At 50.9% G+C, this 10,678-nt stretch overlaps 2 protein-coding genes across 15 annotated transcripts in view; one reads left to right on the top strand and one right to left on the bottom strand.

Annotated features, from left to right (window-relative positions):
• Window positions 1-34: 34 nt before the first annotated feature.
• LOC135234692 (heterogeneous nuclear ribonucleoprotein A1-like) lies at window positions 35-7,114 on the top strand. 12 transcript variants are annotated; one of them, XR_010324172.1, is made up of 11 exons: window positions 35-193; window positions 851-967; window positions 1,057-1,203; window positions 1,359-1,569; window positions 1,695-1,778; window positions 1,895-1,981; window positions 2,083-2,136; window positions 2,834-3,004; window positions 3,149-3,274; window positions 6,634-6,705; window positions 7,002-7,114. XR_010324172.1 is itself a non-coding variant. In XM_064299554.1 (11 exons), the coding sequence occupies exons 1-10, from the start codon at window positions 182-184 to the stop codon at window positions 3,475-3,477; spliced, it is 1,089 nt and encodes a 362-aa protein (XP_064155624.1). In that variant the 5' UTR covers window positions 35-181; the 3' UTR covers window positions 3,478-3,495; window positions 3,912-4,069. The 12 variants fall into 12 exon arrangements, 8 of the variants coding, with proteins under 8 accessions (XP_064155624.1, XP_064155622.1, XP_064155623.1 ...); XR_010324170.1 differs by having other exon boundaries at window positions 3,101-3,274; XR_010324171.1 differs by having other exon boundaries at window positions 2,834-3,028.
• A 1,294-nt stretch (window positions 7,115-8,408) lies between these two features.
• nfe2 (nuclear factor, erythroid 2) overlaps window positions 8,409-10,678 on the bottom strand; it is a 12,614-nt gene continuing 10,344 nt past the window's right edge. For all 3 annotated transcript variants that reach the window (XM_064299548.1, XM_064299547.1, XM_064299549.1), the window contains one exon: window positions 8,409-10,550. In XM_064299548.1, the coding sequence (XP_064155618.1) occupies window positions 9,207-10,550 (1,344 nt within the window). In that variant the 3' untranslated portion in view covers window positions 8,409-9,206. The remainder of the gene's footprint in view (window positions 10,551-10,678) is intronic.

The following is a 10,678-nucleotide window of genomic DNA, read 5'->3' as shown; positions in this document are numbered from 1 at the left end:
TCGCAGTATATAAATACTTCTCAATACGAGTGCGGCGGGAATGTATAACCAATTGCTGAAGTAGCTGGGCGGACCTTCCCCTCCTACTTAATGTACTTTTTTGGTTGGTCGCAGTACGCCACACTCACCTCGACCTTTAATTTGCGTAGGTTTGTTTGTAGTAAATTGAACGAACCACACAATGTCGAAGGAGGTAAGTTTGTTCATCTGTGTATATAAAAAAAACATGTGGCTGCGTTTTCATTTTAAATTTTAGGTGTTTTACGAAAAAAATGAACAATTTCATAGCATGACTGCTAGTGAACGTTTAGAACAGCCATTTTGTAAACCGCATGGTTGGAAACCGGCCGTGTAAATTGCTTAGATTGCCAGCAAGTTTTCCTTCAGGGTTCATTGATGATGCCTGCACTACCTGGTATATGATTTTTAGTTTCCATTTGTGCTATTCTGTGTTCTGTTCGGCCATGATGTTTTGTTCATTTGATCTGTGCTTTGTACGCACTTTCGTGATAGGGAACATGGCGCCCCCCCAGACAAAGTCTTTGTTGGGTAGCTAGCTAGCCATAACTTGGATAGTCCTTGGGAGTCTGTTTCAAAAGCGACATGATTGAAAAGCTAACTATCCATTTAACGTGGTAGGCCGATCATTGTTTCCATATGTGTTGCATGTGACCATATGCGTTTCACCTGGTTACTGTTGTTTGTTCCCTTCCTCGAAGACAATTGGACCGGCCATTGATAACGTCACTATCAACCCAGCTAGCTTAGCTTGCTAATGCTGACTAAGCGCCGACTGATTTGAGCTTAATGTATTTATTTTAATCTAGAAATATGTCCCTTTCTCCTACAGGCCCCCCGTGAACCAGAACAGCTCCGCAAGCTTTTTATCGGAGGGCTTAGCTTTGAAACGACAGACGAAAGCTTACGGGCCCACTTCGAACAATGGGGGTCGCTTACAGACTGTGTGGTGAGTAGCCTTCTTGGTTGCGTGTTCTGCTCGCCTATGCATCCGGTGCGCACTGGCATTTGATTCTGATGTTTTGGATTCGTGCCCAGGTAATGAGAGATCCCAACACAAAGCGATCGCGGGGGTTCGGGTTCGTCACGTACTTTTCGGTGACCGAGGTCGACGCGGCTATGGAAGCCCGACCACACAAGGTTGACGGCAGAGTCGTGGAGCCAAAAAGGGCAGTTTCTAGGGAGGTGAGTGAGATTTGCTCTTGAAAGCACTTCGTTTTACATTTCGTCTGGAGTCTTAATTCAAAACTAATCTTAAATGTAGTAACTTACTCGAGGGATGTGTGAAAAGTGACTTGTTCTCTGTGGACCAATTGACTGACTTTCTCTAAATTCGTTAGGATTCAAACAGACCAGGTGCACACATGACCGTGAAGAAGATCTTTGTTGGAGGCATCAAAGAAGACACGGAAGAGTCTCACCTGCAAGACTACTTTGAACAGTTCGGCAGGATCGAGGTCATCGAGATCATGACCGACAGGGCCAGCGGCAAGAAAAGGGGCTTTGCTTTCGTAACGTTTGACGACCATGACGCAGTGGACAGGATAGTTAGTAAGTCCCGCCTCCGCTCCAGCTGCCTGATTCATAGGACTGCATAAGTGGTGCTATTTTTAATAGTGTGTTGGGGGGCAAGCGTGTGCTGGCATTTCAGAATGTCACTTATTTTTGTCCTGCAGTTCAGAAGTACCACACCTTGAACGGGCACAACTGTGAAGTGAGGAAAGCGCTTTCCAAGCAAGAAATGGCCAGCTCCGGTACGGGTATGAAGGATTCTAATTTTTTAGATTTCTTTTTTTGAATTCCCCCCCCCCCCCCAAAAAGGATCCTCTCGAAATCTTGATGTTTTCAATGTCTCCCCCCCCCTTTACTTTACCAGGGCGAGGAGGTGGTAATTTCGGAAGAGGTGGGGGATACGGAGGAGGAGGAAATGATTTTGGCCAGGGTGGATACTTCGGTGACCGTGGTATGTGTTCCAGCAACACCCTTCCCTTCATTTGATTTTCATAAATAATGCAATTGAAGGCTGTTGTGAATTTTACTGACCTGGGGGGCTGATTGTTCCAGGTGGCAGAGGTGGCTATGGAGGCGGTGACGGATACAACGGCTTTGGAGGAGATGGTAAGCTCTTCATCAGTCCAAAGAAATTCCTGCAAATAGCCACTCTCTTTCAGAGTTCATGCTATTCATTTACTTTTTCCTGTCCAGAATCTATTCTCAGCACAATGTCTGAGACTAACACTCTCCGCACAGTCCATGCCCCCTACCCGTCCCTTGGAGTGTCACTGCTAAATATGTATACACCATTGGGCAGTACTCAGAATGACCCGTATATCAATCACTAATCCCTGTGAAGGCTCTCTGAACTGAGATGTGGCGTCAGGATAATTGCCAGCTGTGTTCAATGTTGTGACATGAGCCTCTCTGCCAGTGATATTTCAGTACCTGGTTTTGAGGTGTCTGGTTCCTGAAAGGCCATATCAGTTCATGAATTTCATGCCAAAATATGCTCATTTATGTGTCTCAGACATTTACATGCGTGGGCACTTTGGTGATAAGAACATTAATTACTGCAGAAGACTTCCTGAGTCCTTAACAATGTTTTACTTGGGCCTAATCTACCTGTGATCTGCTATTGGTGCATCTGATGATTAGAGGATGTTGGCATGAAAAATGGATGTCCTTTCAGGAACCAAATTTTTTAGTATGTAAACTGATGTGTTCATTGTGGTACAGTATAGTTAGGGCTTCATTGTTCTGTGTTAGGGTAACTGTCTGCTTTCTCTAACACAATATTATTCGCGGTTTGATTTCCCAGGTGGTTACGGTGGAGGTCCTGGCTACGGGGGTAACCGTGGGTACGGCGGCGGGCAGGGGTACGGCAACCAGGGTGGAGGCGGCGGCGGCGGCTATGGCGGAAATGGAGGATACAACGGTTACAACAACGGCGGCGGCGCCGGTGGCGGCGGCGGCGGAAACTTTGGCGGTGGTGAGTCCGCAAACTTTGCCGGTGGTGAGTCAGCAGTCGCGTTCGTAGCCTTCCTGTAAATGGTGGTCCTTTTTATTCCATTTTACTTTATGTAAGCCGATGTCTGTGTACCTGTGAGTGACGAGTACCTGAACCGGCCTGCAGGAAACTTCGGGGGCAGCAGCTACAACGACTTCGGGAACTACAACAGCCAGGGCTCGTCCAGCTACGGCCCGATGAAGGGGGGCAACTTCGGGGGCGGGTCCAGGAACAGCGCCGGCCCGTACGGAGGTGAGCGACCGCGTCTTGCGGGCGGGGCGGGTGGGCGGGCGGGGCGAGTAGAGCAGACGTTCCGCGCCGATCGGTGGACCGCCACGGCCCGGCTTTGCGCTCATCTGGTTGCCCGTTCTGCAGGTGGGTACGGCGGAGGCTCCGGCAGTGGTGGATATGGCGGTGGCAGCAGCGGCGGTGGCGGCGGAGGCCGAAGGTTCTAAGGCGCGTCCGTAGGGGGGGTAAGCATTGCCATTTCCACCACTGCGGGGCTCTGAGGTTTCCTGCACCGCCGCTGTACCAGTCGTCTCCCGCCAGCATCTCAGGGCCAGCGGATTAAGGCTAGCCCGCAGTGCTGACCGCTTTACGGTCCCTGCGTTCACTGCGCAAAGTTTCAGGATCCAGCAGCAAACCTTAAAGAAAAACATAATACAAATTTGGCCTTCCCTGCCCCACACCCTGATGGCCATGGGGTTATATTAAACCCCGTTAGACGAAATCGTTCAATTCCGGACCACGTCTTGCTTTCAAGAGCGCGGGTTTGCTCCTGACGAAACCGTGATCCTGACTCTTTAAAAATGGTAGTTGGTGCGTTTTTTTGTTTTGTTTTTGAAGGCCAGTGCACAGTTTAACGATGTTGTTCCGTATTGTTCAACAGGGTACAGTACTTAGGAGAGAGAGGAGGAGGAGAGGAGAGGACAGCCAGAGAGGGGACAGGGAAGCGTCAGGCTAAACGCCGTAGATCTGCTCGGCCAGTCGGGCGCCGGGTGCTACGGCAGCCCGTCCCACAGATGCACAGTAGCAGGAAGGAAAAAGGAGGAGAGAAAAAAAACAAAAAAACCCCCGTTTGTTTCCTGCTGTCAGTGTGGGAATATTTTATATAGATGCCCTTTCTTTTGTGTTTCTGTGAAAAGCATTCCAAGGTTTTATGTAAATTTTTATTTTGCCAACCATTATGGTGTTTATTTTTTTTGTTGGATTTTCTTTTCTTTTTTTTTTTAAAATGTAACTGCAGCAAATCATGTGTTTTTTGAAATAAAACCATCTCTCAGTTCTTTTTTAAAGAAAAAAATTGTCCGAGTGTCTTATAGCAGTGTTTCTATGTATCTGAGCTCTTCCCCCCAGCTTTTACTGGTGTTGACTGGGCAACATGGCAAGTTTGTCCTGTAGTTCCCGCTACAAACTGCTGGGAAGGTATTTAGACTTTAAAAATGAGGGTTTAGAAATTAAGCTTTTGTGAATCTACCAGAGTCAAGTTCTTTGTGCTGTAGACTCCAAGGACTTGACGAGTAGATGCCTGTTTCTGTGGTCCTAAAATGACCGTTGCTTGCAAGGCCAAAGTCTCACTAGCCAGTCAAGCAAAGCAGCAGCTAATGGCTGAATGTGAGCCGCCATGTTTAACAGTGCTAACGCTAACTGGTGCACACCACGGGCTGCATGTGTAGAGCAGGGACAGGTGGAAGCAATATGGCGTAAACTCAAGTTGCTTCAGTGAAACGGTGGACGTGTGCACTCGCACCTCACACGGTTGTTGGTCGGATGAGTTAACATGTAGCATCTCTCATGGGGCTAAGTGGTGCAAGCCTGACTCCTTCGGTGTGTTGAGTTTTGGGTGTTTTCACACAAGAACGCTTGCCGAACGGCAACTGAGGAGGCAATCCTAGTGGCAGGGCTCAATTTCAGACACTTTTTGTCATGGCTGCAATCTGACGAAGTGTCTGAAAGTAGCCAATCGAACACACGTTTCCAACGGTGACCTCGTGTTCTGTGGTGAATGGTCCAATGCTAAGGAGCTAATCGCCCTTGTTTCCCAAGGTGACCTCGTTCTGTAGAGGATGTTTGCACGCTACGCATGAACCGTTACATTTAGCAGAGCTCCTCAGCTGCAATGCACTCCTGTCCTTGTACATCCACTGGCTACAGGCTCTGACCTGAATGAGCCGCTCATTTCTAGTGCTGGTTTCCGGTGTGGCAAGAGGAACAGAAGCTTCTTGTCTGCAGTCTGTTCTCTATCCTTGTACCTCCTGCCAGGCCTCAGCTGGTCCAGTGCTCTGTACTGTCCTCTCTGAATGGGTCCTCTTCGCTACCGTCTCTCAAATGGAATGAGCTCCCCACTAGAATCGGGACATCAGTGTCACTGTCCATCTGCCACGGACTCAAAACATTTATTTAAACTGCACCTTAGCTCCCCTTATGCTGAATTTTGCTCAATCAAAAACAAATATCCTCTAACCCATTTACTACTACTAATGTTTGCAATTATGCAAGTCACTAGTGGTCGCACACTGACAATGTTCAGCAAACCGGCCCTCATCTTTAAAAGGCCCTTTCACTCTGTCTGGAAAGCATTTCTTCTGATGGAGGAAAAGAAGTGTTTGGACTGTAGAGTTTGAGAGCCACAGCTTCCTATCGGAGAGTAGCGGTCGAGAGGCTAGCGTGGGCGACGGCTAAGCCCAGCAGGTAGCGAGACCAGCAGCCAGGAACCAGAGAAGCGGGAGGCAGTGGGAAGAGCAGGTTGAGACTAGCCGCTACGAAAGGTGGTCTTTTTGTACCTTGCAAAGTAGGTAAGAGATTCTTTCCCGAATTTTGCTCTGATGCTTCTGTTCGTGAATGTGGCATAGCACATCTTAAATTCAGGGTTTGCTTCAGCCAGCATGTTCATTTATCAGTAGTCCATGGCGCACCCTCTGTTACTCTAAACATGGATGTCAAACTGAGTTCCACGGGGGATGCAGTGTCTGGGTTGTTGTGGTTTCCTTTCAATCAGCTGCCAGCTAAAGCCTTCACAAGGCATGCGGATTCCAATCGATGACTAACGAAAGGCTTGTGCCAAGAAACCAGCAGACACCGTGACCCTCCAGGACTGGAGTTTGACAACTGCTTTAAAGACTTAAGAGAGCTTGCATCTCAAGACCATTACAAGTTTCTTACTGGTTAACGGAAATTACAATTGATCGTTTAGATTTTTTGGTGTGCAGATTTCTTGTGCGTCTCGAAGCTCTCCTGAACCTTGGTGAAGATAAACCCTGCTGTTAATTCAACATTTTGTCTTCTCCATTAGTGTGGTAGTGCCTGTAAACATCTGGAGGACTTTTTTTTTGTACTTTTAACTATCAGTGAATACTTAAAATCAAGCATACTCAAATTTTGGCCCTCAGTTGGTAGTATTGCTAGTTCTTCTACCGGAAAGTTTCATAGAATAATGTCGCTGACTGGCCAGAGGTCCCACTTACCTGATGTCCCAGCTTAGAGGGTAAATGAATGAAAATGGCAGTATTACTGTCCTTGAGGGCCAAAGTTGCTTTAGACAATTTTATGCACTAAATATTTTCCAAATTTGACTTTGTCCTTCTCCCCTCTCCATTAAATCTCCTTTTCAGGAATCTGACCGGACCAATACACCTGCACAGGCAGCATGATGCACAGTCTGACCTGCGGTTGTTTCTACAAAGGTGTGCACTTTTCCCCTGTCATCAGTCCGTACAGTTAATGCTGTAACTACTGCTGTGGATGTGTGGTGGCTGACATTTCCCCAAGCGGTGTTTATGAAAGGAATAACTACCACTTTTACACCACATACTTCTCTTATATGTTCCAAGCTGTCTACCTCAGTTGTAAGGTAAATTAGATTTGGAGATATGTCCTGTTGCAGTGAAGGGATTGGCGTGATCTGGGGGTGGGGACAAGGGGCTGGCAAAGTCAAATGACTTAATTTGATTGACACACTTTTTTTGGTCTTACCTTCAAGGAGAACAGAAGAGGAATGCATATTTTGCACAACACTGAAGGCTGCTGGACAGTTTTTGTTTGTAAACCTTTTTTTATTGCGTTTTTTTCCAATAAAAAATATTTTTAAACAAATGTCTCATCCTTGAACATGTGCTCAGAATTGTATTTGGTGCTACAGTTATCGAGAGGCATTTGATCCGTCGATCATCAAATGGAGGAGCACGTTGAAGTCAATGCACAAGGCCTTTTCACCTTCAGTAAAAAATAAAAAATCCTGAATTCAAGCTTGTCCTCTAACAAAAAAAACAGCCATTCATTTAACATTAAGCATTGCCAGTATTTACAGACTGTTAGCAATACTACGCTGGGAAGCTTCAAGCTAAGACCTTCCACCCCTGCTTTAATACTTCTGGGTGGGCTTACTGCAGAGGTACACAGATCCAGGCTTCACGGTCTGAAAGGTCAGTCTTACGCCAGCACTGGTTCACTCCTGAATCTGATCGTAGCGAAACGCATTCTCCAGGGCTGCGTGAGCCGTCTTCATTTCTAGCTCGGTGCTTCTTCACGTCCGATCCAGTCAACGATGAAACGAAGGAGAGAACTGCTGAAGGGCGTCTGTTGTTGTGCACCTCTATTCAGTGCATCAAAGTGGAACCCAGCGCTGAACACCAGAGCTCAAACCAGCGGTCTCAAACTGGTTGCCATGGAGAGCCGTGTGTACGCAGGTTTTCATTCCAGCCAATTAACGCTGCCTTAATTCAGTCCAATTGCTCATTCGGCCATATGCGTTTAACTGCGTCGAAGCACAGAATGTAAGCAAGTTTTTATTTAGACAATGCGGGTCACCACAGACGTCGGGTCACCATTATGTGCAAACCTGCATCCCCAATTCAGCAAATAATTGAACTAATTATATAATCAAGAATCTGAGGCTGGAATAAAAACCAGCATACACACGGCCCTCCATGGCGCTGAGTTTGAGACCACTGGCTTAAACAGCTGTAACACCTATTTGGAGGTAAATAGGTTCTTGGCAGGAAAGCCAAGACAAACGATTCACGTTCAGATGGTGGAGTCCAGTTTCCTTGCATATTGGAAATAACGTTTCATTTTTTTAAGGCTGTCGGTGCTTTCCGGTTGTAGTCCTAGTTTTGGCTGTGTTTAAGCCCATGAAAACAAGGCGTGTTGGGCTGAAACAGATCACTTAAGAGCTGAAGCTTCCAGCAGTGTGCTGCGGTCCTCCAGGACTGGAGGCAGGCGGCCCGAAGCCACTGGGAAGTTTCAACCCCCCGGCCCTGCCACGGAATCTGCACGCGTTGGTTCTCCTTTGAGCTTGTGTCTCAGTTAAGCTCCTTTTGAGTTTGATGCAAATGAACATTTCACATTGCTTAACAAGTAGCCAATCAACCTTTAGGTTTTAAAAAAAAAAAGTTCCATTAAAATTGTTATATTAACCTCGTTAACAAGTTGAATGTATTTCTATAATTTTGAGCCCCTTTTACAAAACTGGTAATACACACAGCCTGTTCAGTATTAAGAGTGCTTGTTCATGGAGGGTCATGGAAAAGTAACGGAACAGCTGAACAAGCGTTATAGACCTGGCTGCAGTGAGTTTACCCCAGGAGCAAATCTGACGAAATGACTTTGTGCTAGCTTTCACACCTGGGGTAAAACCCAGAGGAAAAACAGTGTTTCAGAGCCTTCTATCGGCTGAGCAATTTACCTTCGCTTTAACATGACTGGCGGTTTTTACAAATTTAAATAGAAAGGACAAAAATCCAGCTCGGGGGTTCCCCCTTACCCCCTTATTCTCAGTTTAACCTGGAGTAATACCCCTGGAGTAAAACCGCACGTGTTCAGCAGTGGAGAGAATCAGCAGTGGACTGTGGTTCGGTTAAAAGTTCTCTCCAACCCGGCAGGGGGCAAATGAAAACCAGCACAGATGGGAATCTGCCAGCACCAGGCTCGCCAGACGTATTTAGCTGACAGGGAGAGACGCTACTGCCACCAAACGCACGCGCTGTGTCGATGCAGCTCTGATTTAAGGCTGTCCACGGGCGGGGTCCTGGAGAGCGGCTGCAGGAGTGCGCTCGTGCTCTCAGAGTCTGGACTGGAAGGAGCCGGCGATGCAGCTGTGAGGGGCTCTGAGACCCCGCCCCCTCCCCGCCCCCTCCCCAGACCGCAGGGAGTGTGGGCGGAGCCTGGGCCGGAACCAGCCCTAGCGTCAGTGCGCGGGGAGGCTCTGCGCCTTCGGCTCCGCCTCCCCGTCGCCCGCGTCCCGGGGCACCAGGAAGTAGCCGCCGCCGCCGCCGGCGGCCTGCTGCAGGGCGTAGTCGCGCGGCGAGTAGGGCTGCCCGCGCTCGTCGCGCAGCTTGGAGAAGACCTCGGCGTGCAGGTCGGCCAGGCGGCGGCGCGCCAGGGTGAGGCCGCGCTGGAACTCGCCCCGCTGGCGCGCCAGCTGCTCGCGCCGCGCCCGCAGCTGCCCCAGCTCCGCCTCCAGGAGGGCGATGTTCTCCAGCTTGCGCTTGCGGCAGTTCTGCGCCGCCACCTTGTTCTTCCCGCGCCGGCGGATGTCGCGCACCAGGGCCAGCTGGGCGTCGCTCAGCGGGAACTTGCTCAGGAGCTCGTTGAAGTCGTCCACGGGGAGGTTGACGATCCTCTCCAACGGGAAGGGGATCTTCAGGGCCGCCGCCCGACGCTCGTCCCGGCTGAGGGGGGCGTCCGACGCGCCCCTGGGCCTCCCGTACGGGCCGCAGAAGGGGGGCCCCCGGCCCCCGGACGGGCCGGGCCCTTTGAGGTGCGAGTCGTGCGGGGGTGGGGGAAAGGCCTGCGCGTGTTTGGGCGGGGCAGGCTGCTGCAGCTGCGGGGGCGCGGGGGGCAGGCCGGGGGGCGGGGGGTAGTAAGCGGCGTGGGGTGCCGGGTAAGGGTATCGGGTCATCGCGTGGTGGGGGTCCCCGGGGTAAAAACGCTCGGGTCTCCCCCTCGCCCCACACAGGCTGGCTCCGCCCTCCGCCTCGGCGGGGTTCCTGCCGCCGTACCCCAGGGCGCCCGCGTCGGCGCAGGCGTAGGCGGCGGCGGCGGCGGCGCCCGGATTGGCCGCGTTGCCGGGGGAGGCCAGGGGCGGGCTGGAGCCCAGCGACAGGCCCGAGTCCGACTCCAGGTCGTCGGGGGCGACCGGCTGCTTGTAGGGCCCGGGGCCGAACCCCGGGTGCGGGTGGCCCTGGCCCTGGGGGCCGCCCAAAACGTCTGTCAGGGGCCCGTTTCGGGTCCCCGCCATGCCCTGGACGTGGTCCAGCGCGGTCATGTTGGGCAGACCGGGCTGGAGAGGGTGGTGGGCGAGGTGGAACGGCCGGCAGGGGGGTTGGGGCCTGTGCGTGCCGTACTGGGCGTCCGACGACATCGCCCCGGAGTACTGGCCCGCGAACCCGCCGCCGGGGTTCCCGCCACAGCCGAGGGGGAGGGGCTGCGGCGCGGGCTGGCCCACCCCATAACCATCGAAGGCCACCATCGGCTCACAGGGGGGGTACACGGTCGACTCGAACTGGCCTTCATTGGGCACCTCCAACTCCTGTGGGGGAGGTTTGGGATGGGTTAGCGTCTGTCTGTCCTCATTTTATCTCAGAACACAGCACTGCAAGCGTGTTTACACGTTACACGTCTGCTCACATATGCGATGAGTAACCCGCAGTGCACACA

This window comes from Anguilla rostrata, chromosome 11 (genome assembly GCF_018555375.3).
Source record: "Anguilla rostrata isolate EN2019 chromosome 11, ASM1855537v3, whole genome shotgun sequence".
Classification (NCBI taxonomy): Eukaryota; Metazoa; Chordata; class Actinopteri; order Anguilliformes; family Anguillidae; genus Anguilla; species Anguilla rostrata.
Note: the sequence above shows the minus strand (reverse complement) of the source record. Positions and strands in the feature narration are given on the sequence as shown.

What these genes read in the sequence shown, in the direction of transcription:
- LOC135234692 (XM_064299550.1), top strand. An exon ending in GGTCGCTTACAGACTGTGTG is followed by an intron (nt 968 to 1,056) that starts GTGAGTAGCCTT and finishes ATTCGTGCCCAG; the next exon opens with GTAATGAGAGATCCCAACAC. An exon ending in TGGATACTTCGGTGACCGTG is followed by an intron (nt 1,982 to 2,082) that starts GTATGTGTTCCA and finishes TGATTGTTCCAG; the next exon opens with GTGGCAGAGGTGGCTATGGA.